Raw genomic sequence first — 23324 nt, 5'->3', positions numbered from 1 at the left:
GGGTGTCTCCTCGAGCAGAAAGCAGCTGACCAAGCGCCTGGCGCCCCGCCCAACGCCTGCGTCTTGCTGGGGCTGGGGAGACTGCCCGCGGCTGGGGGGCGGGGCCCGGGGCGGCTGGGGCGGGGCCGACGGTCGTCGGGCGGGGTTGCATAGGCGAACGCGGTGCCTGCTGCAGGGTAGCTGCCCCGGCTCAGCGCTCTGGAGTCAGAACCCTGACCCGGCATGAGCACGTGGGCCATCCGCCGGCAGCCCGGCCGCAGGCTCGGACTCCTGGCGTTGGTGGTCTTGAGCTTCCTGGTGCTCCGCAGGTGAGAGCGCTGCTCCCGGCGCGCCGCCCCCGAGAACCCCGAACCCTCCAGATCCCGGTCGCACCGACGGTCGATCCCTTTGGATCCGGGGTTCCAAGGTGCCGTCCCCCAGGCCCGCGGGGACAGACCTCCGGTCTTCCTTCTCTAGGAGCCCTGAGCCCCGAAGCTGCGGCCAGGAGCGCCCCGGAGCCCTCCGTTCCCACAGACGCTCTGCCCCTCCCGAGGTCCAGGCCCCTTTGGGTGCTCCAGGCGCCGCCTTCCCTTGTCCCTAGAGCTTCCCGACCCCTTCCCCGCAGTGCGATCCGACTCTGCTGTTCTCTGGATGGTCCTCGTCTCTGAGAAGGGCAGCAGTGCCAGCCTTCAGACCCCCGCTTGCCCCCCATCACTATTCCCCCCCCCACCCAGCCCTCCTTGGCAGGCTCCAGGCTGCCCTGCCCCCAGGCCCCATTTCCTACCCGCTGAGCAGAGGTCGGAGCCCAGGTGGCATAGTGGTTAAGAGCTTGGCTGTTAACCAAAAGGTCAGCAGTTCAAATCTACCAGCCGCTCCTCAGAAACCCTATGGGACAGTTCTACTCTGTCCTATAGGGTTGCTATGAGTCGGAATCGACTCGACGGCAACAGGTTTTTGTTTTTTTTTTTCCCCCAGCAGAGGTGAGTGGACCTGAGGTAAATGCCCAGAGCCCACAGCACCACACACTGCCTCTGCCCCATACTGTCCGTGGCTGATTGGGTGTAGTGGTGAAACGATTTACCCACAGCCCCTGTAAAAGTCCTCTGGATGTCCCGGCTCAGAATTGTCTAACCTGCGTTTATTTATAAGATTCTCCAGCGCGGGCCATGTCCCTCAGGCCATGCCTGGCAGTTTACATATTCAAAACAGCTGATGCTGGCGAGGCCTGCAGTGTCAGATTGCCCTGGAAAGGCTAGTGCTGAGCGAGGAGGCTGAGCCATTGGCCTTGAGTCCCGAGCGCCAGCCCTCAGCTCTACCTGGCTTCTTCCCTGTCCCTCTTCTTCGTTTTCCTGAACTTCCCCTTGGAAATAGGAAAGTTTTTGATGGAGAAAAATATGTGAACAATATTTGCTGCCACAAGAACACGATTAGAAGCCTTGCAAGACTTGTGTCTCTTTTTTTCTGAGATGACTAGGATGTCATCATATTGTTTTGGAGAAGGAAATGATGTTCTTCTCTCTCTGGGCCCAGAACACCTAAGAGGCATTCCATTTCCCCAGTGTTCCCAAGTCTTTTTTTTCCGTGTCGTCTGTGGTCTTTCTTGCAGCCCTTTTTGAAGAGTGGCCCTGGCTCCTCCAGGAGAGTTACTCAGAGCAAAAGCAATAGCCCCCTCCCCTCAGCCTTCAGTCCATGGGAGGGATTGAGCCTGAGCTCATTATGAGGGTCATCACTGGAGAGCTTGAGGTGACCATACAGCACCCCCTACTTGCGGAACTCTGGTAGTCCAGACAAAGAGGATTAGGGAAGAGGCTGGTGGCTGGAAGATGAAATGCCAGGCATCTGACCTTATGGGCTGGCAGCTAAGAGATCTGAATTTCTCACAGTCCTGTAGCCTTACCGCTAATAGGGGCAGTGGAGTGCCTGGGAATGGTGGCAGGAATGAGTACCTGTCAATCAAGCCCATGGAAATGGTTTGAAATGCTAAGGAAAGTCATTGTTTTCCCCCTACTCCCTGTCTCTGCAGGTGAGACAGAGGCCAGGGAAACTGAACCAAGTTCAGAGCCATCTCTTAGTATCCTTTAGAGTGTAGGTCTTTTTGATATCCCTCTGTGTCATCCTCATGGGCACTTCTGCCCAGTTTCTCGCACCCACCTTAGCTGGACACTAGGAAGTCTGAGTGCTCTAACACCTCTGGAGGACATACTCTTTATTTCTTCCTCTTCCTGCATTACTCAATCCCTGACCTGGCCATCAACTAAGTGGGCAGTGAAGGCCTCTCCCAGCTGCTGTTGGAAATGCTGATGTGGCTTGAGGAATATGGGCCACATAGAGACTGGCTATTCAGCTGAATGCTGAGTCAGCTCTTTGCCTGAACCCCAGAAGACAGGTATTTGGAGGGCGGTGGGGCATGGGGTGCTGCTTGGCTGCAACCTTTCTATTTTAACATGGACCTTTCCTGGGGCTAGTTCATAGTCAATCATGTCTGTTTGATCACATCATATCTAAGAAATACGAGGACCAAAATGACCTGTGGGAAATATATAGTATGTTTATATATGTTATGTAGTATAGTATGATAAATTTTTAATATATTTTTTATTGTGGTGAAAATACATACAAGACCTTCACCAACTCAACGATTTCCACATGTACAGTTCAGTGACATTGATTACATTCTTCATGTTGTACAATCGTTCTCCCTATCCTTTTCCAAATTATTCTACCACCATTAACAAAAACTCAGTGTCTCCTGTCTTAGTTATCTAGTGCTGCTATAACAGAAATATTACAAGTGGGTGGCTTTAATGAGCAGAAATGTATTTTCTCATAGTTTAGGAGCTAGAAGCAGAATTAAGGGTGCTAGCTCTAGGAGAGGCTTTCTCTCTTTTTTGACTCTGGGGAAGATCCTTGTTTCTTTTCAGCTTCTGTTCCTCAGTTCCTTGATGATCTTCATGTGGCCTGGCAACTATCTTCCTCCATCTCTGCTTGCTTCTCTGTAGAGAGCCTAGTCTGCTTGTTTTATATTTCAGAGGCTTCAGACATACTCTACTCTGATATGGTCTCATTAACATAACAAAGAAAACCCTATTCCCAAAAGGGATTACATCCACAAGTGTAAACCCATTGCAACACTTTTCACAATAGCCAAAGGCAGAAACCAAAATGTTCATCAACAGATGAATGGATTAAAAAAATGTGGTGTGTATGTACAATGGACTAAGACTTAGCCATAAAAAGAAATGAAGTCCTCAACATGGATGAACCTAGAAAACATGCTGAGTGAAATAAGTCAGTCACAAAAGGTTAAATGCTGTGTAACCTCATTTATATGAAATAAGCAAATATATAAAAACCAAAAATTATTAATGGTTACAAGAGGTAGGAGGGAGGGGGAAAGGGTGGTTTTTGCTTGGGGCTGTTATGGATTGAATTGTGTCTCTCCAAAATGTGTTGTGAATCCTAACTCCTGTACTTGTAGCAGCCTTGGAAACCCTATGGGACAGTTCTACTCTGTCTTATAGGGTCGCTATGAGTCGAAGTCGACTCCACTGCAGTGGGTTTGGGTAGTGGCTAATGGCGGGAGCGCTGGTGGCGCAGTGGTTAAAGCACTTGGCTGCTAACCGAAAGGTTGGTGGTTTGAACCCACCAGCCATCTGTAGGAGAAAGATGTGGCAGTCAGCTTCTGTAAAGATTTATAGCCTTGGAAATCCTATGCGGCAGTCTACTGTGTCCTACAGGGTTACTATGACTCAGAATACTCCACAGCAATGGGTTTACAATCGTGGATGTAATCCTATTTGGGAATAGGGTTTTCTTTGTTTTGTTAATGAAGCTGTATCAGTGTAGAGTGTGTCTTAAGCTTTTGAAATAGAAAACGAGCAGTTGTATTTTGGATGGCTGCTCTCAAGCTTTTAAGACCCTAGACACTGCTCACCGAACTCGGAGGTAGACCAAAAAACAAACCAACCTCGTTGCTGTTGAATTAATTCTGACTCATAGTGACCCTATAGGACAGAGTAGAGCTGCCCCATAGGGTTTCCAAGGAGCAGCTGGTGGGTTCAAACTGCCAACCTTTTGGTTAGGAGCCAAGCTCTTAACCAGCGCACCACAAGGGCTTCAGGGGGAGGTAGACCAGAACCTTTAAAAACAGTCTTATGCCAGTTGGCTGAATTGTCCTATGAGACCATGACCTTAATCCTTCAAACCAAGAGAACTAGTCCAGTAAAGTGTTTTGTTATGTCTAAGTAGTATCAGCAGCTGTAGCCCATTTTTTTTTTGCTTGTTGTTCCAAAATTATATATAACATTTGTCATTTGTCCTTTTTCTTACGTACAGCTTAGTAATGTCACATTAGTCAAGTTGTGCAAATTTCACCCACATTCTGTGCCAGCTTTTCCATCATCATAAACAAACATAGTTAGCCTTCCATATCCACGGGTTCCACATCCGTGGATTCAAACAATCGTGGATTGAAAATATTTGAGGGAAAAAAAAGTTCCAAAAAGCAAAGCTTGAATTTGCCGCACTCTGAGCACTACCTGAATCTACATAAAATGATGTGTAGGCATACCCTACAATGGCAAAAATGGTCTCTGGTTGGTGATATAAGTGCTTGCAAAGACTGAGGAAGCATTAAATGTGTGGACATGTCACAGAAGCATACCCCTGTTGATGGCAAAACTATGCATGAAAAAGCACTTAACCTCTATGAGCACTACTGTGAGGAGAGTGAGAGGAAGGCGTTTAAGGCTAGTAAGGATGGCTGGCTAGCTATGTAAAGCACCACCGCCTCAAGAACGTAAAGATCAGAGGAGAATCGGCATGGGCTGCCGAGGCAGCATCAGTGTTCCCAGAAGAGCTCCAGAAACTCATAGAAGAGAAAGGCTACCTTCCAGAGCAAGTCTTCTGTTGTGATGAAATAACTATTTACACAGCATTTACATTGTATTAGGTACTAGAAGTAATCTAGAGATTATTTAAAGTATATGGGAGGATGTGCATAGGTTATATGCAATTACCATGGCATTTTATATAAGGTACGTGAGCGTACTTAGATTTTGGTATCCACTGGGGGGTCCTGGAACCAATCCCCTGCAAATACTGTGGGATGACTGTACTTCTAGAGAATGATTTCCCCTTCCACTTCCTCATTCCCCTGGTAGCCGTTAGTAATCATTGATCTCTGTATCTTTACCTTTTCTTGTCATTTCACAAAAGTGAAATCATACAATATTTGTCTTCTTGTGATTGACTTATTTCTCTCAGCATAATGTCCTCAAGGTTCATCCATGTTGCAGCTTGTATCAGGCTTATTTTTCTTCCTGGCTGATAGTGTTCCTCCCTCTGCACATTTTTTGATTGCGTTGTCATTTTGTTGTTAAGTTGCAGAAGTTTTATATATTTTTGGATATTAAACCTTTATCAGATATATGGTTCCTGAAAATTTTCTCCCAATCTGTTGGTTGTCTCTTTACTTTGTTGATAAAGTCCTTTGATGAACAAAAGTATTTTAATTTTTGTGAGGTCCCATTCATCTATTTTGTCTTTTGCTGCTTGTATTTTTGTTGCCATATCTGATAATTTATCATTAAAAACTAGGTCCCATAGCTTTGGCTCTACATTTTATGGTTTTAGTTTTCACATTTAGGTCCTTGGTCCATTTTGCTTTGGTTTTTGTGTTTGGTATGAGACATGGTAGTTTGATACGTTTTGACATAAAATATATTCACCTGTGAAACTGTCACCACAATTAAGATAGTGAAAATATCCATGATCCTCAGAAATTTCCTTGTGACCTTTGTAATCCTTCCTCTTACCCTTCTTCTCCCCCCACCCCCATCCTCAGGCAATCACCGATCGTTGCTTTCTGCCACTATAGAATAGTTTGCATTTTCTAGCGTTTCACGTATATGTAATCCCAAAGTATGCACTTTTTTCTGGCTGAACCATTGCCTTTCATTCTCTTTCCTCTCCCTGCTGCATGAATACAAGGATGCCTGCTTGATGCCATCATAGCATGGCTCTCACTCATGATTTCTTCCTTATTGTGCCTGCATTGCTGAACAATTATCCTGACCAGCTCTGCATCTTATACCGGAAAGTCTGGATGGCAACAGTAAGGAGAGAGGAAAGCCTTAGTAGACGGCCCAAGTGTATGTCCCATAAAAGATAAGTTCGTTTCCCACTCGGCTCTGCTGCACTCGCTGCCTGTGCACTGGCACCATCTGAGGCCCAGATCCCAAGCACTGACTGTAGGAAGGACAGGAGAACCTACCAAGTTCCTTCTCCTTTGCAATGGTGCACAACTTAGCAATGTAGGTCACTCTCTTTGATCCAGTCATGGCCAGTTCTTTCTTCCCAGGGTATGTGAACAGATTGTGCTGCTTCCTGAGCTTCTGTGAGGGAATTGATTTTATGAGCTTTGCCTTTTCTAGGACTGTGCTCTATTTGAAGCGTTAGTCCTACTCTCTGGGATATTCCATCTCTTTGATCTCTGACCCTTTGATCTTCTGGTGGTGAAGTTTTCAGCATCTGAGAAGTGCCTCTTTGAGCAGTTAATCACCTCTCCTGTTCAGGTGGGAAGTGGCTCCTAGTCAGGAAGAGGTTGGCTGTCTGCTTTTCTCCACCGTTTGCTAGGAAGGTAGAGTTGGCACTTAGATTCTTACACAACCGCACTAGCCAACAGCTGAAGGAGACAGGACTTGTCTTGCCTCAAGCGCATTGACATTACTGGTGCATTTGTGATTAAGGGACTGGGATACCCAGAAGATTGGAGGCAGAGAGCCACATAGCCTGGGCAGCAGAAATACAGAAGGTTGGCCAAAGGGTTCTCCTTGCCTTAGGTCAAGGAAGTAACAAGTGAAATAAAAGTACTTCGTCTCTGGTGAGATGACTCAGAGTTCTAATATCTCACCTGACTGCTCTTGTGAAGAGAAAGAGTTTTCAGAACGTCAGGACTCAGAAGTCCAGCCCCACTCTTATTATCCAGCAGGGTGGTTTTGGTGTGGGGATATTTGCTGCTGCCTCTCCACTGAAGTTTCTCTTTTGCTTAAGCCTTTTCCCCCTAATATTGAAGACCATATTGAAAAAGACTTCCTATCATGTGGGACTTCTGGGATGGAAAGGCAGGGATATTTTTAGAGGCTCATGTAGTGAAGCAAATTTTTCTTGACTGGTGTCTGCCCAATAGAGACTCTTAGTTTGTACTCTCTGCTTCTGTACTGTAACACTCAGCAAATGAATCTTATAAATATTTCATTAAAATATTTTTGATCACAATGGTCTGATCTGCAGCTGATCATGGGGATAGCACAGGACCGGGCAATGTTTTGTTCCGCTCTGCATGGAGTTGCCACGAGTCGGGGGCTGACCTGATTGCAGCTAATAACAACAATATGTGACATGATGAAAAATTCAAACATTAAAAGGGGAATATAGTGAAAAGAAACTCCCACTCCTGACCCTTGGGCGCTAGAGATGATTGCTGATAATGGTTTCTTTCAGAGATATTCTATACATATACAAGAAAATACCAAAAAAAACCCAAAACCTGTTGCTGTCAAGTTGATTCCAACTCATAGCGACCCTGTAGGACAGAGTAGAACTGCCTCATAGGGTTTCCAAGGCTGAAATCTTTATGGAAGCAGACTGCCACATATTTCTCCCACAGAGTGACTGTGGGTTCGAACTGCTGACCTTTCAGTTAGCAGCTGATCACTTCAACCACTGTGCCACTAAAAACCAAACCAAACCCAACCAAACCCATTGCCATCTAGTTGGGCTCCTTATAGTTGTACATACTCCTGCATTTGTCCACTAGACACATTATTTATTTAAATAGTCCCCTATTGATAGGCATTGATTGTTTGCAATATTTTAGCTACTGCAAACAAAATTGCACAGAATATCTGTAGGATATATTTCTATAAGTAGAATTACTGATCATAAGGTATATTCATTTTAAATTTTGATAGACATTTCCAAAATAGCCCATTCTATTTCTGCTGGATCTGGGCAGAGGAGATTCTGGGCGCAACTCTGTAGTCTGAGGGAGGCAGTTCTGTTTAATCTGTGGGGGGCAGTACAGAGTCTTTGTGTCTTGTAAGAACTAGCCCATCTTCTATGTTAAGTCCCAAGTGGTACATTTAAAAAACATTTAACATATTTATTTTGTTCACTATTTCATGAAATCATTTCATTCAGACTCAACAAGCATCTCCAAGATCAGAATCTTGTTATTAATAGAGTCCTTTTGAATTTTCTAACAGAGTTTTCATTTTTCTCTAGGCTGAGGTTAAGTACTTTTTCTGTTTCCCAAGGTAAAGGCACAGTATCACATAGCTCTGGACAGTTGCTTTTGTTTTTGCTATGTGGTTGATTATTAGTGAAGGACTTTTGTTATTTCACAATGACATCTCAAGGTTTTGGCCTAGTGAGCTCTTGTTCATGCACATACCCACTGCAGTGTTTAGAAAATGTTGCCATCTGAACCACCAGCATTGCCCCTGGATCACATAGACACCCACTTGATCTGCCCCATGGGAACCTAGGCGCTCAGTCAGTTTATGGCTCACCTAACAGCCTTTTCAGAGGGAAAGATAGAGGTGCTAGGATTGCAATAGTGCCATTGACCGCTTGCTCTGGTCTCCGCACTTCTGCTTTCAGAATGAAAGGCCTGAGCCCTTTGGGAATATTTAATGCTTCTCCCAGTAAAGTAGGAGCCTGAAGCATTAGGTCTGGGCCAAGGAGCATACCCAGAAAGGGGGGCCAGCACAAGGCAGAGCACATTTCCCTGGGGCTGAAGTTCTTGGGGCCCAAGGATTGATCCAAGAGGCAATATTTTGGGATTGTGGCATTTAGGACATTGACTTGGGCCAAAGAGTGAACAGTTACTTCATTAGACCTTCAAACTCCCCTGTGGAGGGAGGAGAGAAAAGAACTGAAGGCTGGTAGAACTGGAATATCTCCGATGGACTAGTGTAGAATAGAATGTCCAGTGAAATTGTACCTCAGAGGAGCCTTTTCATCTGAATCTTGATAGTGATGAATAGAAATTTCCATTTTAGAACCAAGTGAGGAAATTTATACGTGTGATATCTTTTGGGTGCTTTAACATATCTAGTATCTTAATAATGGTCTCTGGCATGACCACTTGGATGAATGAGGAGGTGAGTGTTTTTTTGGTCAGCATCCTAATATGATGCCCTGGACCTGGATTCAGTTGACTCTCTACTTAGTGGAGCCCAGTAGGGTTACAGGGCACCTGAAAATTGGATTGGTAAGCCATTCTCTCAGATAAGCAGTTCAAGTTTTGGATAGTGCTAAAATACCAGGCCCCTGAGATCATCAAGGACTCATGTTCTTAGAATTGAAGGACTATTACTGCAGATTCCTACCTCGTGTACCCAACTTGTCCATAGCCTTGGCTAGCCTAAAATGCATGAGTTTTGTCAATGACCAGTGTATTTTACAAGTTCAAAATACTGCCTCTGCCCTGTCAAGTTGGCCTGTCCATATCTGGGTCGGACTCTGCACAGTAGAGCGGATGGTTCTGGCCCCCCAGCAAGGCCACTGAGCCTGACTATGACCACGGTTGGTTACTGATCAATGTTTGCAGGATTTACAGGTGATGAAGGGATGCCCTCTGGCAAGGCAAGGAACATTTCAAGGTCTGTCCTGATTAGCACAGCTCATTAAGGGAGCTTATTCAAGATGGTGATTGGGTCTGGTGCTTCTCCCACCCTAGCCAAACTGTAAGACCCTTTCTGACACATGAGAGTGAATTCATGGGTCTATTCCAAGTGAAAGAGGTGGTAATGTTGTCACCTACTTCTCTACCCTTCTCCATTTAAACACATCCATCCAGCATGTTTACCATGTCCGGTGACATCCAGCCTGCTTGGAGACTACCTTGTACCCTTTAATTCACTTCAGTGATCAGGAATAAAGTATTAGAAGACCTAATCCCTCTACCCACTCCTCCTTTACCAGTCAGAGCCAGCCCAAGCCTGAGAGAATTGTTTAGCACAGGGTGTAATAGAACTCAACACTAAAGTCCTGTCATTTATGAAGCTCTAATATGTATCATCTCATCAGTGTTTCCAGTACCAGTACCAGCTGCCGTCAGATTGACTCTGACTTGTGTCAGCCCCGCGTGTGTCAGAGTGGAACTATGCACTATAGGGTTTTCAATGGCTGATTTTTCAGAAGTAGATCACCAGGCCTTTCTTCTGAGGTGCCTCTGGGTGGACTCCAGCCACAAGCATGTTAACCATTTGCACCACCCAGAGACTCTTGTGTTTCCATTCCAACCTCTTTTTTTTTCTTTCTCCTCTATTTGGTTTTTACAGTCTGTTTTTGCATCTGTGTGTTGTGCAGCCTGTGACTTGTGCAGTGTGTGACCCATTTCCATTGGCCCAGGGAAACTGACAGGGCCGGGGAGGGGGCTGTTACATCGTGGTGGCCCCTGCCAGACTACACAGTGGATATGTCCCTCAAGGACCCTGACCACAGACTGAATATGGCCCCCTGCTTTCTAGGTGCAGGAGCAGAGTATGACCAAGCAGAGCAAACCCAAGGGCAAAGCTCAGGACAGTGACCATGGCCTGCTGTGCCCTTATTCTAGGATAGAGAAGAGTCACTTACCCTAAAATAATGCACAGGTACAAAGGAACAGAAACTGCAGAAGAAAGTGTTAATATCAGTTCCAGCTAGAAAGAAGACAGATGCCCCTGGTTGCATTTTACAAAGAACATGAATTCTTTAATTCATCATGAGTAAACTGCTCACTAGGAAAAGCAACAGAGGCGAGGTGGGTTTCCCCAGATTTTGGTTAGCTGCTTGATACCAGTCATAATCTAGAAGTCTCTCTGACCTTTACTCCAACCACATATAACCCCACAGTGTAGATTGCCTTCATTCTGTTATTACTGAGTTTATTACTCAGGAAATTCTTGAGGTTGTTATTAATATGGTAATTATTAATGTTAGTGATCATTATTCAATTAACAGCCATTTGCATAGTGCTTTGTCATTTATGAAGCGCTAACATATCATTTTCTCATGGTGAAAGATGTGAGCTGTTTTTCTCACAGGGAATCCCTTGGAGAAACTTGCCATTTATCACCTCATTTCACTTAGGTCTTCTCTTATATTAATGCATTAATAGCTTCTCTGGTAATCTCCCAGACCATTTCCAAGAAGGAAACAGTTGAATTCTCCAGAATTTGGAATTTGATAACAGCTAGCTTTGTTTCCTGTGTTTATATTGTGTCTCATGATAAGCACTGAGAAGAAATATTAAAGAAAAATATCTAGAAAATGGTAGGGTATAAAGAGATTTAGGAGCCTTCATGGCACAGTGGTTAGTTGCTCAGTTGCTAACCAAAAGGTCAGTGGTTTGAACCCACCAGCTGCTCCGTGGGAGCAAGATGTGGCATCTGCTTCCGTAAAGATTACAGCCTTGGAAACCCTATGGGCAGTTCACCTCCATCAAGGAAGAGACTATATATGCATAGCTCAGAGGAACAGATGCCGACTAATGCTTCTCAAACTTTAACTTTGGGGCCGGTGAGACACAGCCTTTGAGTCAGCAGGCTGCAGGTAAAGCCTGAGTTTCTGGATTTCTAACACCTGGAGAAGTAAACACGGATGCAGGTTTACTAATTATTGGTCATTAACAAGGAAACTAATTAGGGAGTGTTTGCTGCTGGCTGGGAGGCACTGAGAGTCCCCGCCTCTACACTGAGGTGGGTGGGGAGAGGGAGGTGCCAGCCTTCCGGAAGCACACTCGCAAACAAGTTAGGAGCAGGGATGTGTGCTTTGGTAAAGAGCTGCAGATTGTTCTTTTGAGGTTCTGTCCAGTGAATGAGGATTGCTACCTGGTGGAGTGATTGCTAATTTTATTATCATTTTTAAAAACAGAGAGAGAGGGCTGGAGACTGAGGGCAGGTATGGTCACACCGAGAGAGACAAACTCCCCTATGACTGAAATGTGAGAAACTCCAGACAAAGCCCAAGTAGTCAGGAGCTTGTAGCCAAAGTGAAGAGCAAGGGGGTGGCTAGAAGAAGGCCCCAGATCCTAGACAGTGACTGCAGAGGGGACTCTGAGGCCTCTTTCAGCAGTCCAGGGCCTCGTCCTCTAAGGCAGGGCTGCAGACTTTTTCTGTGAAGGGCCAGAGGGTAAATACTTCTGACATTGTGGGCCTGAGGGTCTCTGCCTCACTACTCAGCTGTGCTGCTGTAGCAGGAAAGCAGCTGTAGACAATTCGTAAAAGAATGAGAGTCTGTGTGCCAATAAAGCCAGTTATGGACACTGAAATTCTAACTTTATATTTCATATAATTTTTATGCAACACAATATTATTCTTTTGATTCACCCCCAACCCCAATCATTTAAAAATATGAAAAAAAACCCTTAAACCTGCAGGCCTTACAAAGCAGGCAGCTGGCTGGATTTGGCCTGAGGCCATAGTTTGCGTCCCCCTGCATGGTGTAGGGGGAATTGAACTGATAGGATCCCAGTGGACAGAATCGTTAATTGTAAGATTTTAGAAATTGTAATAAGATGGCTTGGCACAGTCTAGCACATAAAATAGACACTAAATAAAAAGAGGAAAGAATGGAAATCTTGGCATTATTCCATATTAGGGACATAAAAAACCCCATGAGGCTATTCTCTCTAATATGCAAAAGCATTGTAAAATACGTTTATATCAAACAGTGGTAAGATTCTTTGATAGCACATCATAGAGTATTTCATTTATGTCTCCCCCTCACAGCCTTTCTCAGCAGTTAGGACAGGTATTAATCCTACAGAGGAGGAAACTCATGTGTCACTAACCCCAGATGACAGTGCTTCTAAGGTCGGAGCCAAGATTCACATCCAGATCTTCCTCTTGCATATGCTGTCGTTTCCACTCCTCTTACTGGTGGCCCTCTGGAAGACTTGTGCTCTAAAATATCATTTGTAAGTCACTTGTTAGAATATGGAACTTCTCTCTTTAGAGAAAGGAAAAAGTGGGGATTAGGTTCCCAGGTTCCCCACAAATGACTATTTCATCTGTAATGCAGCAGAACTGTAGTTCTGTCACTTCAGTGTGAGTTTTGGGCCCTGGGGGCTGTGAGAAGTCGGAAAACCCGTTGCCGTTGAGTCGATTCCGACTCATAGTGACCGAATAGGAGACAGAGTAGAACTGCCCCACAGGGTTTCCAGGGAGTGGCTGGTGGATTCAAACTGCCGACCTTTTGGTTAGCAGTTGAGCTCTTAACCACTGTGCCACCAGGGCTCCGAGAAGTAGGAAGGAGTAGGTAAAAAATAATTTTCTTTGTTCATGAGTGGCTCTAGACAAAATCCTCAGGTTGTCAGTGGATGTCTGTGGCACCTTCTGCCCTCTTGGCGTCTTTCCCATCTCTGATCATCCTCAGACTTCCCCGTATGCCTCCTGCAGACTCTTCCTAGCCTAGTGGCTCTCAGCCTTGCAGAATCTACCCGGAAACTTTTAAAATACCTGTACTGTATCCCACCTCTGGAGGTGCTTAATCGGTTAGGGGTGAGCCCTGGGCATTGGTAACTTTTATTAGTTCCCCTGGTGATTAAAATATGCTGCCAACTTTGAGAACGATTGTGGCCAAACCCAAACCTCCTTTTCGTGTAGCTGACTTCAGTAAATTCCATGAATTCACACTATGCTGATCTCTCTCACATCCCCTGTATCCATTTGGTTACCAAGCCAGGTAAATTTAATTTGGTCAATATCTTTGTCCTCCCATCTCTATTATCACAACTGCCAAGGCCAGCCCACTGTTTCTGGTATACAGCAGTGCCTCTCTGTCTGTGATAGAGAATCAATTTTTGCTGCTTTTTTTAATTTTATTTCCAATCTGTTACTTATAAAATATAACCCAAATAAATTGCTAGAAAAATGAAATGTAAAAATATACAAAATACATGCCTAGTTTTTTATTAGATTCATCAGATACGAAATTATTCTCATTGGTGTAAAGTATGTTAAGAGCTTGCTCTCAGCTTCTGCACTGATCTCAACGAGGACCAGTAACAGACTGGGAAAGCACAGCCTGCGGCTCCCATGCTGGAGCTGTCCTGGGCTGGAGTGGACATCACACACGACCTCTGCGCTGGTCTGCTTGTCTCCAGTTCTGTTTTTTTTTTTTTCTTTCTCATCTAGTTCATCTTCCACTCTTCTCAGACTTGCTTCTCCTCCCTCTTCCTGTTCTTATGATGTCCCATCACATTGAGCTTGCTTGCCAGTCCTTGAATAGACTGTGCTTTCTCCCCAAGTTTCCCTGTTTGCATGTTCTTTCTTATATTCTCTGCCTTCAAGATAGTGCACTTGTCATCTTCTGTCTAAAGCCTTTTCTGACGCCACCTGGATGTTTTAAATAATTTCTTCATTCAACAGTTATCTGTATGTTTTGGTCACTGTCTTGGTTATCTCTAGAACTGGCTACATCATTTATGGGGCTCACTGCAAAATAAAAATGCAGGACCCCTTGTTTAAAAAGTATCAAGAATTTTACAATGGTGACAGTAGAGCATGAACCAAGTGTGTGGTCTCTGAGTGCAGGGCCCTGGGTGACTGTGCAGGTTGTATGCCCATAAAGCTGGCCCTGGGCATTCCTTGTACACATTTCTGTATCGGCACTATGACAATGAACTGCAATAGGTGTGCAACAGAACTCCTCACAGGGACTGTAACAGGTCTGGTTTGGAGGAATGAATTGGTAGTATGGGAGTGAGATTCTAGAAGATGCAGACACTGTTGAGTCCTAGGTCAGGATTGCTGCCCTTAGTCACATCTGGGTCACACATGTCTGTTTCTTCTAGGAAACCACAGTCCCAAACAGTGTGCATCCATACTGACTGAGGGAATGGCAACTGGGCCTTTACCAACATAATTCCCCAGTGGAATAATTCCAGCCAGTGCCACAAAATGTATTGAAAACTGAAAGCAGTGTAGGGAACTATTTTCTGCAGAGGATCCCGGTCAGGCCTTAAGCCCTCTAGTGTCAGGAGCTGTCAAGAAACTGGCTGAGGAAGAAAAAAAGCACCTACCCAAATTAGCTTTTGTCTCAGACTCACTCATGCTCTTGTTTTCTGTCCCTACTTTTCTAAATTTTCTGGCAGGAAACTTCCAGGCTCCCAACTTTTTTTTCTGGGCTTTCCTCCACTGCCTTTGGGCAGTGGCTGAGTCTCTTCTGTAACTAGCTTGTACCCATGAGGAGAGAAAGAGAGGAAGGGAGTTTTAGGAGAAGTAGATCACTGAGATCCACTTGAGGGGGATTCTCTTGCTTAACCCAAGAGATACCAAGAGCTGCTTTTTCAGTGAACTAGAACTTTCCGCAGTGTTCCTAGGTGGAGCTATCTGTCATGCTGGGTTATTTCTTGGCTGACACTTGATCTCCAGAAGATAACTAAGACCTGGAGATTTGGTTGATGCTGCTTCTAGCCCAGATACCGTTTTCCAGGTATCTGTACCTTGAGTTGGACAGCTGTGACCATAAGGTAGTTCAGAGGTAGTATTGAAGTAGGTGCTGCCTTAATATTTAGGCAGTGGCCTGAAGAGTTGGCCACTATAGGAACCTATGTGCCACCTCTTCCCCTGTCCCTGAAGCCAAAAGGCAGCCCCTTAGCTTCCTGAGGACCCCCTTCCAATGTCAGTGTGACCTCACCTCATCCTCTCTCCTTTTAGCACCCACACCTTCATGTTGAAAATTGTGTTTGTCTTGTTCCTGACTGCAACGTCAGCTTGCTCTTCCCCTGCAGTGGGGCCCAGACCCATGAGTGGTGCTGAAGAAAGACTCCGCCCAAGGTTTGGCTAAGTTGGAGGGTGGGGAGCTTTTCTGGAACACCCTAGAAGCAGGCCCTCTTAAGAAGACAGGCTTGGGGCCCACGAGAGAGAAGAGGAGACCCATCTCTTTTCTGGGCCCTCTCACTGCTGTGAGAGCTTCCTGGCTTGATGACTGTCTCCACACTTTCCAGGTTGGATTGGCACAATCTGATCCCTCCATGGCTAAGACATCGCCAGTTAGGGCTACAGGCAAAAGGCCAGAACTTCATGCTGGAGAGCTCTACCTTCTGGATCTTCGGGGGCTCTGTGCACTACTTCCGGGTGCCCAGGCAGTACTGGAGGGACCGCTTGCTGAAGCTGAAGGCCTGTGGCTTGAACACCCTCACCACGTGAGTGCTGGCCTTGGCCCCATTCCACCAACTCTACTTACCCAACAGGGACTCTGGCCATTTGCATCCTGGACCCAGAGTCTAGGGCTTTTTCATGGCAGGCCCAGCCTGGGGTTCTCCCTTGTGTCTAGAAAGGATGAACCATGTCAGATCCTAAACCTGAGTAACTCCTGTAAGCGAAGCCTTGACTGAGTTTTGTGAGAAAAAGTATCGGAGTTGGAATTAGCCTAAGCCCTCTGCCTAGGTCTAATGGGTAAGACAGTCTCCCTCTCTCCTAACCCTCACAGAAACTCTGCATTAACGGGATGGTAAGATGTAAAATACAGGTAAGGTCTAGAGAAATAGGAGTGTTGTTGTGCGCAAGAGTATAGTGAAGGGAGTGAGGATATATGTAGGAGGTGAATACAATATCATTAATTTTTTTAAACTCCTCAATTTGTACAGCAAATAAGTGTGATCTTCAAAATAGCTACCACGAGAAGCTATTTTTTAGTATTCTTTTGGAATTATCTTGAAAATCCTGTCCATTCTAGCACCTGGCATAGTGATTGGCACGTGGTAGGCACTCACATAAAGGTTGAACATGTGAGTAATTTAGAATATACTATCAGTCATGAAAAATTGTCATCTTTTTGTGGATTTTTTTTTTTTTCAAAATTGCCAACAGGTATTTGGATCCAAGTCTATGAAATAAAGTCTATGAAATTCAGGCTGGGCTATATTCCATTTTCAGGCAAAAATATGTGATTATAAATCAAGAAGATAGGTTTTCTTGGGTGACTTATGAATTAGCTTTGAAGACAATTCCCAAAAAGTATTACAGGGGCGTTTGAGCTGTGACTATATTGTTGAAATAACTGTGTAACCTCCCAGAAAGACTGCTTTAAGGATCCATTTATTTGCATATGTAAGTCTGATACTGGGATTATAGTAACATCTTATAGGACTTCTGAAGGAATATTGTAGGAATATTTTGGGGACAATCTATATTTGCTTGAACATGAAATTCTCGAGTCTGAATTGAAGACAAGAAAGCCTTCTCTCCCTTTACCTGTTCAGGTTCTCTGCATTTGAAGAGGGTCCACTGGAGGCCCAGGGGAGGGATGGGAGTGGAGGGGGCAGCTATCATCACTGTTATGAGATGTGAACTCATACCTTCTGCCTCCTCAGTTGGGCCCCTTCAAGACCTTACACCTCCTTATCTTCTCTTTAGAGTTAGAACCTCCATTTTGTTCCATCTTTTGGAGTCATGTATGCTTCAGTAAAAATAGGGCTGATAATTGGGCTCTTCTCTTTCCCTTTTTAAATAATTTGTTTTATTTTTTGTTGTTGAGAATATACACAGCAAAAACATACACCAATTCAAGTTTGTACATGTACAGTTCAGTGACATTGATTATATTCTTCAAGTTGTGTAACTTTTCTCACCCTGCTTTCCTGAGTTGTTCCTCCGCCGTTAACATACACTCACTGCACCCTAAGGTTTCTATCTAATCTTTTGAGTTGCTGTTGTCATTTTAACCCCATATAGATAGACCTTAAAAGAGCATAATGCTCAAGGCAGACATTCTTTACTAGTTAAGCTAAACTATTGTATGGTTTTAAGAAGACTTCAGGGAATATTTTTTGGTTTAAAGTTTAAAGACTATATTGGGGCTCTTTACTTACTTTTAACTTCTTCTCCAGTAAGTCTGGAAGCTCTGGTGAAAGCTGTCCACCATATGTGGCCCTGCTGGTGTTTGAAATACCAGTGGTATAGCTTCCAGCATCACAGCAACACGCAAACCACCACAGCACGACAAATTGACAGATGGGTTGTGGTCAAGGCCCCTAGATTTCTTCGATCAGTTCTTGGTTTTAGTCCCAAAGGCATTAAGACAATATATCTAAGAAACACATCTTCATCCGTGAGTGTGGGTTTTAGTGATAAAGAAGATAATTTGGGAAGTGAAGTGGAATGAATGAAAATCTCTTGTCTATAATTGTATTTCTATTACAGCTATGTTCCGTGGAACCTCCATGAGCCAGAAAGAGGCAAATTTGACTTCTCCGGGAACCTGGATCTGGAGTATGTGTTGATGTTGCTTCTGCTACCAGACCCTGGGTGGGATGGAGAGAGGTGGCACCTGTCATTGCTTAGGAACAATGGGACATTACTGGGAGAGACAGAGTCTGAAGCCATGTTCTCAGGACACTTGGAAAAGCGCCGTACCCAGGACCAGATGCTCTCCAGTGGGCACTTGTTACCCCCAGCGGGGTAGGGCCTGCAGCACATGTGCCCAGACTTCTCACTGCACCCACAGAGGCTGTCCAAGACCCTGGGAGGAGGCTTGGGTGCAGTGTGGGCCCATCACCTGGCTGGGACAGGGGCTGCTGTTAGGGGTCAGTTTTACTGTTATGACCCTGCTAGCATCCTCTCTGAGCCCTTCCATAGGTCAGAGACCCCCATGGGTCTATGCAAACAGTGAAAACCCCACTCCCAGGGATGCCCCTACTTTTGGATTCCCTGCTCTGCTGGTGGGAGGGTTACAGCCTTTGCTTTACTAACCTGGTCTGTCCCCCTGGTAGAAAGAGTGAGGCAAGGCGAAGAGCCAACAGCTTTGTCTCTATGCTCCATGCTGTGCATTCTTTGTGCCATACTGGGCATCCTCCCTCCCTCCTCTGGCTCATGCTCCCTCTACCCCACCCCCCACCAGCCTCAGGTCTGACTGTCATGAGAGTCACCAACACTGTTTCCCTCCCTAGGGCCTTTATCTGGATGGCCGCGGAGCTTGGGCTCTGGGTGATTCTGCGTCCAGGCCCCTATATCTGCAGTGAGATTGACCTTGGGGGCTTGCCCAGGTGAGCAGGGCTGGGAAGGGCCTCAACCCACGGTCTTGTGTTCTTGTGCAAAATGCTAATCACAAAAATAGGTCCGTTGTATTTTTAAAGCACACGATTCCATGCTGTACCATATTTCCTTTTCAGAACAAGTGGAGCCCACAAAGGATCATTTTAAATAATGTGACAATTATTGCCCTTTAAAAATTCCTGTCTTTTCTTTTTCTATGTGGCAAGCAGCAGGAGAAGGACCTGGCCATCCCCAAGGCATTTTACTTCATTAGGCTTCTACTGTTTAGTTGTAACCCTAGTGAAGTCATTTAACTTTGCCGGAACCTCGCTTTCCCTGTTTGTAAAATAGGAAAAATACAACCTGCCTTGTCTATTTCTCAGGAATGTTACCAGCATTTTTTAAAAGTCCAAGCATTTTGTAAGTAAATATAATAAAACAAATTGTTGTATCTTCAAATCTCAGGCTTTAGTTTGCTGTCTATGTGTAGTATCAGCTGAGTTCAGTACAATGATCTGTCGTTGGAATAGAAATCTGGATAAGAATCGCTAGTTGTCCTAATGATTATCATGATTTCCTAGTAACTGCGTTCCTTGTTAGTGTGGAAGTGTTCCCTGTCCTCCGCACTGCACCAGATGGTTAGGCCTTGCCTCCCCTCCTGGCTGCCCCGGGGGACAGAGCGCAGCCCTGCACGTTGTGAGCTCTCCTGGGAGCGGCCGCTCACGGCACAGATGTGCAGTGCCGCTTGTTTTCTGTTTCTAGCACGACGCAGCCTTTCCCCGAGGGGCACAGTGGGCTGTGTCCTCCTATACCCAGTCACCTCAACTCTATGCTGCCCTGCCTGGCCCTCTGCTCTCAGAGTAGCAGGAGAGGGCCCCCGCCCTGTAGATTAGAAACCAGTGTCTCTTGGTCAGAGGCTTCCTTAGGCTCAGCTGGGCCAAGCACAACGGGAGGACAGGATTTAACAGTCCTAATTTAGAAGCATGTCGCTAACATGCAGGTCCCACCCTTCACTACCTGTGGGCTCAGGCCCTGATTGCCACTAAAGGCGCAGGCATGTAGGGCACCCACGTGGGGAGGCAGCTGGGAGTGCTGGACAACAGGTGAGGTGCTGAAGCTGAGTGGGAACGAGAAACTGTCCTAGGGGAAGTAGACGCGGAGATGCTAACCTGGAGGAACCTACTCTCTCCTCATCCATTTTTAACCTAGCATAAATTGATACCTTGATAAATTGATGACTCTGTTCAGGACTTCCAGACCAAGGCAAGAGAAGCATTAAACTTTTGTTAGAAAATAAAAGTGTGTTCTGAGAATTTCAACTAGAAGGGAAAATACCACGACTCCAGCTTTGGAACTGATCCCTGGTGGTCTCTATTCATCTGTGGGGTTTTGTGACCACAAAACTCAGGTCGTAAAAAGCTCATCTTCTTGCTCATGGCTCCTTTCTGGGCTGAGGTCTGTGTAGCTGGTGGAGCTGTGCAAATGCGTCCTTCCTGCCGGCCCCAGCTTCTGGACTATAGCAGAGAGGAGCAGGACAGCAGAGTCATCTTTTTTAGTTCCGGTCTGAGACCTGTTTCCCCAGGAGATGGGAAAGGCAGCTGAGTCTGTGTTCTTCTTCATGCCCGGTGGTCCCTAGCCCTTTGGCCGTTTGTAAGGAGATTACAGAGTCGACACTGAAAAGCGGGCTAGAATGGAAGCCTTTCGGCTGGGCCAGTGAAGAGCGTTTCTCACTCTGATCTGCAGCCCTGCCCTATAGCCATGATGTGGGAAGTACCATCCCTGCTGGGGCTGCAGTCCTTTACTAGGGACGCAGTGGAGAGTGGAGGCCATGAGTTGTGTGGCTTCACACTGGCAGGTTTTGAACAATCCTATCACTTCCTGGCAGGATGGAGATATTGGGGGGTTGAGGATGAATTTGAAGCCTGTCCCAGTCAAGCCCAGGCAGTGAAACTAACACTCCTGCATCTCGCTCCAAGCTGGCTACTCCAAGACCCTGACATGAAGCTGAGAACCACGTACAAGGGCTTCACCGAGGCTGTGGACCTTTACTTTGATCACCTGATAGCCAGGGTGGTCCCACTCCAGGTAAAAGCAGACCAACTCCTTTCTTCTTTGCCTGTCTTCCTGTTGGCAGTAGGTAGTCCTGGTCCAGCTCTCAGGCCAAGAAGCTTACAGTGGTTTTCAAAACAGGAACGCACTCTTCCTCATGGAGTATTGGCCTGATGATTTGTAACTGACTGTGCCGTTTAAGAGGTCTGTGTGTTGTGCTGTTGTCTCAGGCAATGCGTGGCTGAGAGGACAGGTGGTGTCAGGGCTCACACTGCTTCGTATAGGGCCCAAGCACTGTGTGGTATGGTGGTAATAGTGCCTGTTTTATGTACCATGGCTCAGCTGTCACAGAAAAGGGGCACATATGGGCAGGCACTTGCCTATAAGACAGCAGTGAGTTACGGACACAGTGAGCCTGGAACTTTCCTCTGCAACCAAAAAGATGCTGCATGCATGTATTTATTATCCAGAACCTATGTGATAAAATGAAGTTTTTGGGAAAAGTATCTTAACATCTCATGGAATAATTGTAAGCAATACAAAAGCAGGATTGGGAATAATTAACGTAGTTGCTCATGTAAAACTAAGAAGAGTCACATTAAAAAATTAGTACATCAGTAAAAAATTAGTACATCAATAAAAAGTTGCTCTTTAGTCAATAGTTTAAAATCTTCACACTACACCTAGATTAGAGGAAAGTGTCTGATTATGGATAGGGTTGCTGGATAAAACACAGGACACCCAGTTAGATTTGGATTTTAGATAAGGAATGAATAATACTTTTTAAAAAATTTTTTCCCATACAAAAATTTATACATACATTGTTATGTGACTCTAATTGCTCTCCCCATACTGTGACAGCACACTCCTCCTTTCCACCCCTGATTCCCCATGTCCATTCAACTACTTCCTAGCCCTCTCTGCCTTCCCATCTCACCTCCAGACAGAAGCTGCCCATTTAGCCTCTAGTATCTACTTGAGCTAAGAGGCACACTCCTCACGAGTATCACTTTATGTCCCACAGTCAAGTCCAATCCCTGTCTGAAGAGTTAGCCTTGGAAATTGTTTTACTTCTGGGCTGATAGAGAATCCAGGGGCCATGCTTCCCGGGGTTCCTCCAGTCTCAGTCAGACCATTAAGTCTGGTCGTACTAGCATTTGAGTTCTGCACCCCATCTTTGTTCTGCTCCATCAGGGAGTCTGTGTTGTGTTCCCTGTCAGGGCGGTCATTGGTGGTAGCCAGGCACCATCTAGTTCTTCTGGTCTCAGGCTGATGGTTTATGTGGCCCTTTCTGTCTCTTGGGCAACTACTTTCCTTGTGTCTTTGGTGTTCTTCATTTTCCTTTACTCCGGGTGGTTGGGACCAATTGATGCATCTTAGATGCCCGCTTGCAAGCTTTTAAGAACCCAGAAGCCACTCACCAAAGTAGGATGCAGAAATTTTCTTAATAAGCTTTGTTATGCCAAGTGACCTGGATGTCCCCTGAAAGCATGGTCCCCAGACCCCTACCCCTGCTACTCTGCCCCTCAAAGTGTTTGATTGTATTCAGGGAACTTCTTAGCTTTGGCTTAGTCCAGTTGTGCTGACTTCCCCTGTAGTGTGTGCTGTCCTTTCCTTCACCTAAGATAATTTTTATCTAGTATATAGTTAGTAAATAACCCTCACCCTCCCTTCTCACCCTCGTAACCATCAAAGAATGTTTTCTTCTGTGTTTAAACCTTTTCTTGAGTTCTTATAATACTGGTCTTATAAAATATTTGTCCTTCTGTGACTGACTAAATTCACTCAGCATAATGACCTACAGCTTCCTCCGTGTTATAAAATGTTTCACAGCTTCATTGTTGTTCCTTATCATTGGGTAGTATTCCATTGTGTGGATATACCATAATTTGTTTATCCATTCATCCTTTGATGAGCACCTAGGTTATTTCCATCTTTTTGCTATTGTGAATAGCGCTGCAGTGAACATGGGTGTGCATATATCTATTCATGTGACAGCTCTTATTTCTCTAGGGTATATTCAAAAGAGTGGGATAGCTGGATAGTATGCTACTTCTATTTCTAGCTTTTTAAGGAAGCGCCCAATCGATTTTCAAAGTGGTTGTACCATTTTACATTCCCACCAACAGTGTATAAGTGTTCCAGTCTCTCCACAACCTCTCTAGCATTTCTTATTTTGTGTTTTTTGGATTAATGCTAGCCTTGTTGGGGTGAGATGATATCTCATTGTAGTTTTGATCTGCATTTCTCTAATGGCTAATGATCGTG

The 23324-nt window shown here is 45.3% G+C and overlaps 1 protein-coding gene across 1 annotated transcript in view; it reads left to right on the top strand.

Moving 5' to 3' along the window:
* Positions 1-222: 222 nt before the first annotated feature.
* GLB1L2 (galactosidase beta 1 like 2) overlaps positions 223-23324 on the top strand; it is a 59164-nt gene continuing 36062 nt past the window's right edge. The window contains exons 1-6 of the mRNA XM_023734025.1: positions 223-308; positions 15690-15809; positions 15980-16177; positions 18177-18245; positions 18923-19018; positions 20984-21092. Coding sequence (XP_023589793.1) covers positions 223-308; positions 15690-15809; positions 15980-16177; positions 18177-18245; positions 18923-19018; positions 20984-21092 — 678 coding nt within the window. The remainder of the gene's footprint in view (positions 309-15689; positions 15810-15979; positions 16178-18176; positions 18246-18922; positions 19019-20983; positions 21093-23324) is intronic.

This window comes from Trichechus manatus, unplaced genomic scaffold (genome assembly GCF_000243295.1).
Source record: "Trichechus manatus latirostris isolate Lorelei unplaced genomic scaffold, TriManLat1.0 scaffold00064, whole genome shotgun sequence".
NCBI lineage: Eukaryota > Metazoa > Chordata > Mammalia > Sirenia > Trichechidae > Trichechus > Trichechus manatus.
Note: the sequence above shows the minus strand (reverse complement) of the source record. Positions and strands in the feature narration are given on the sequence as shown.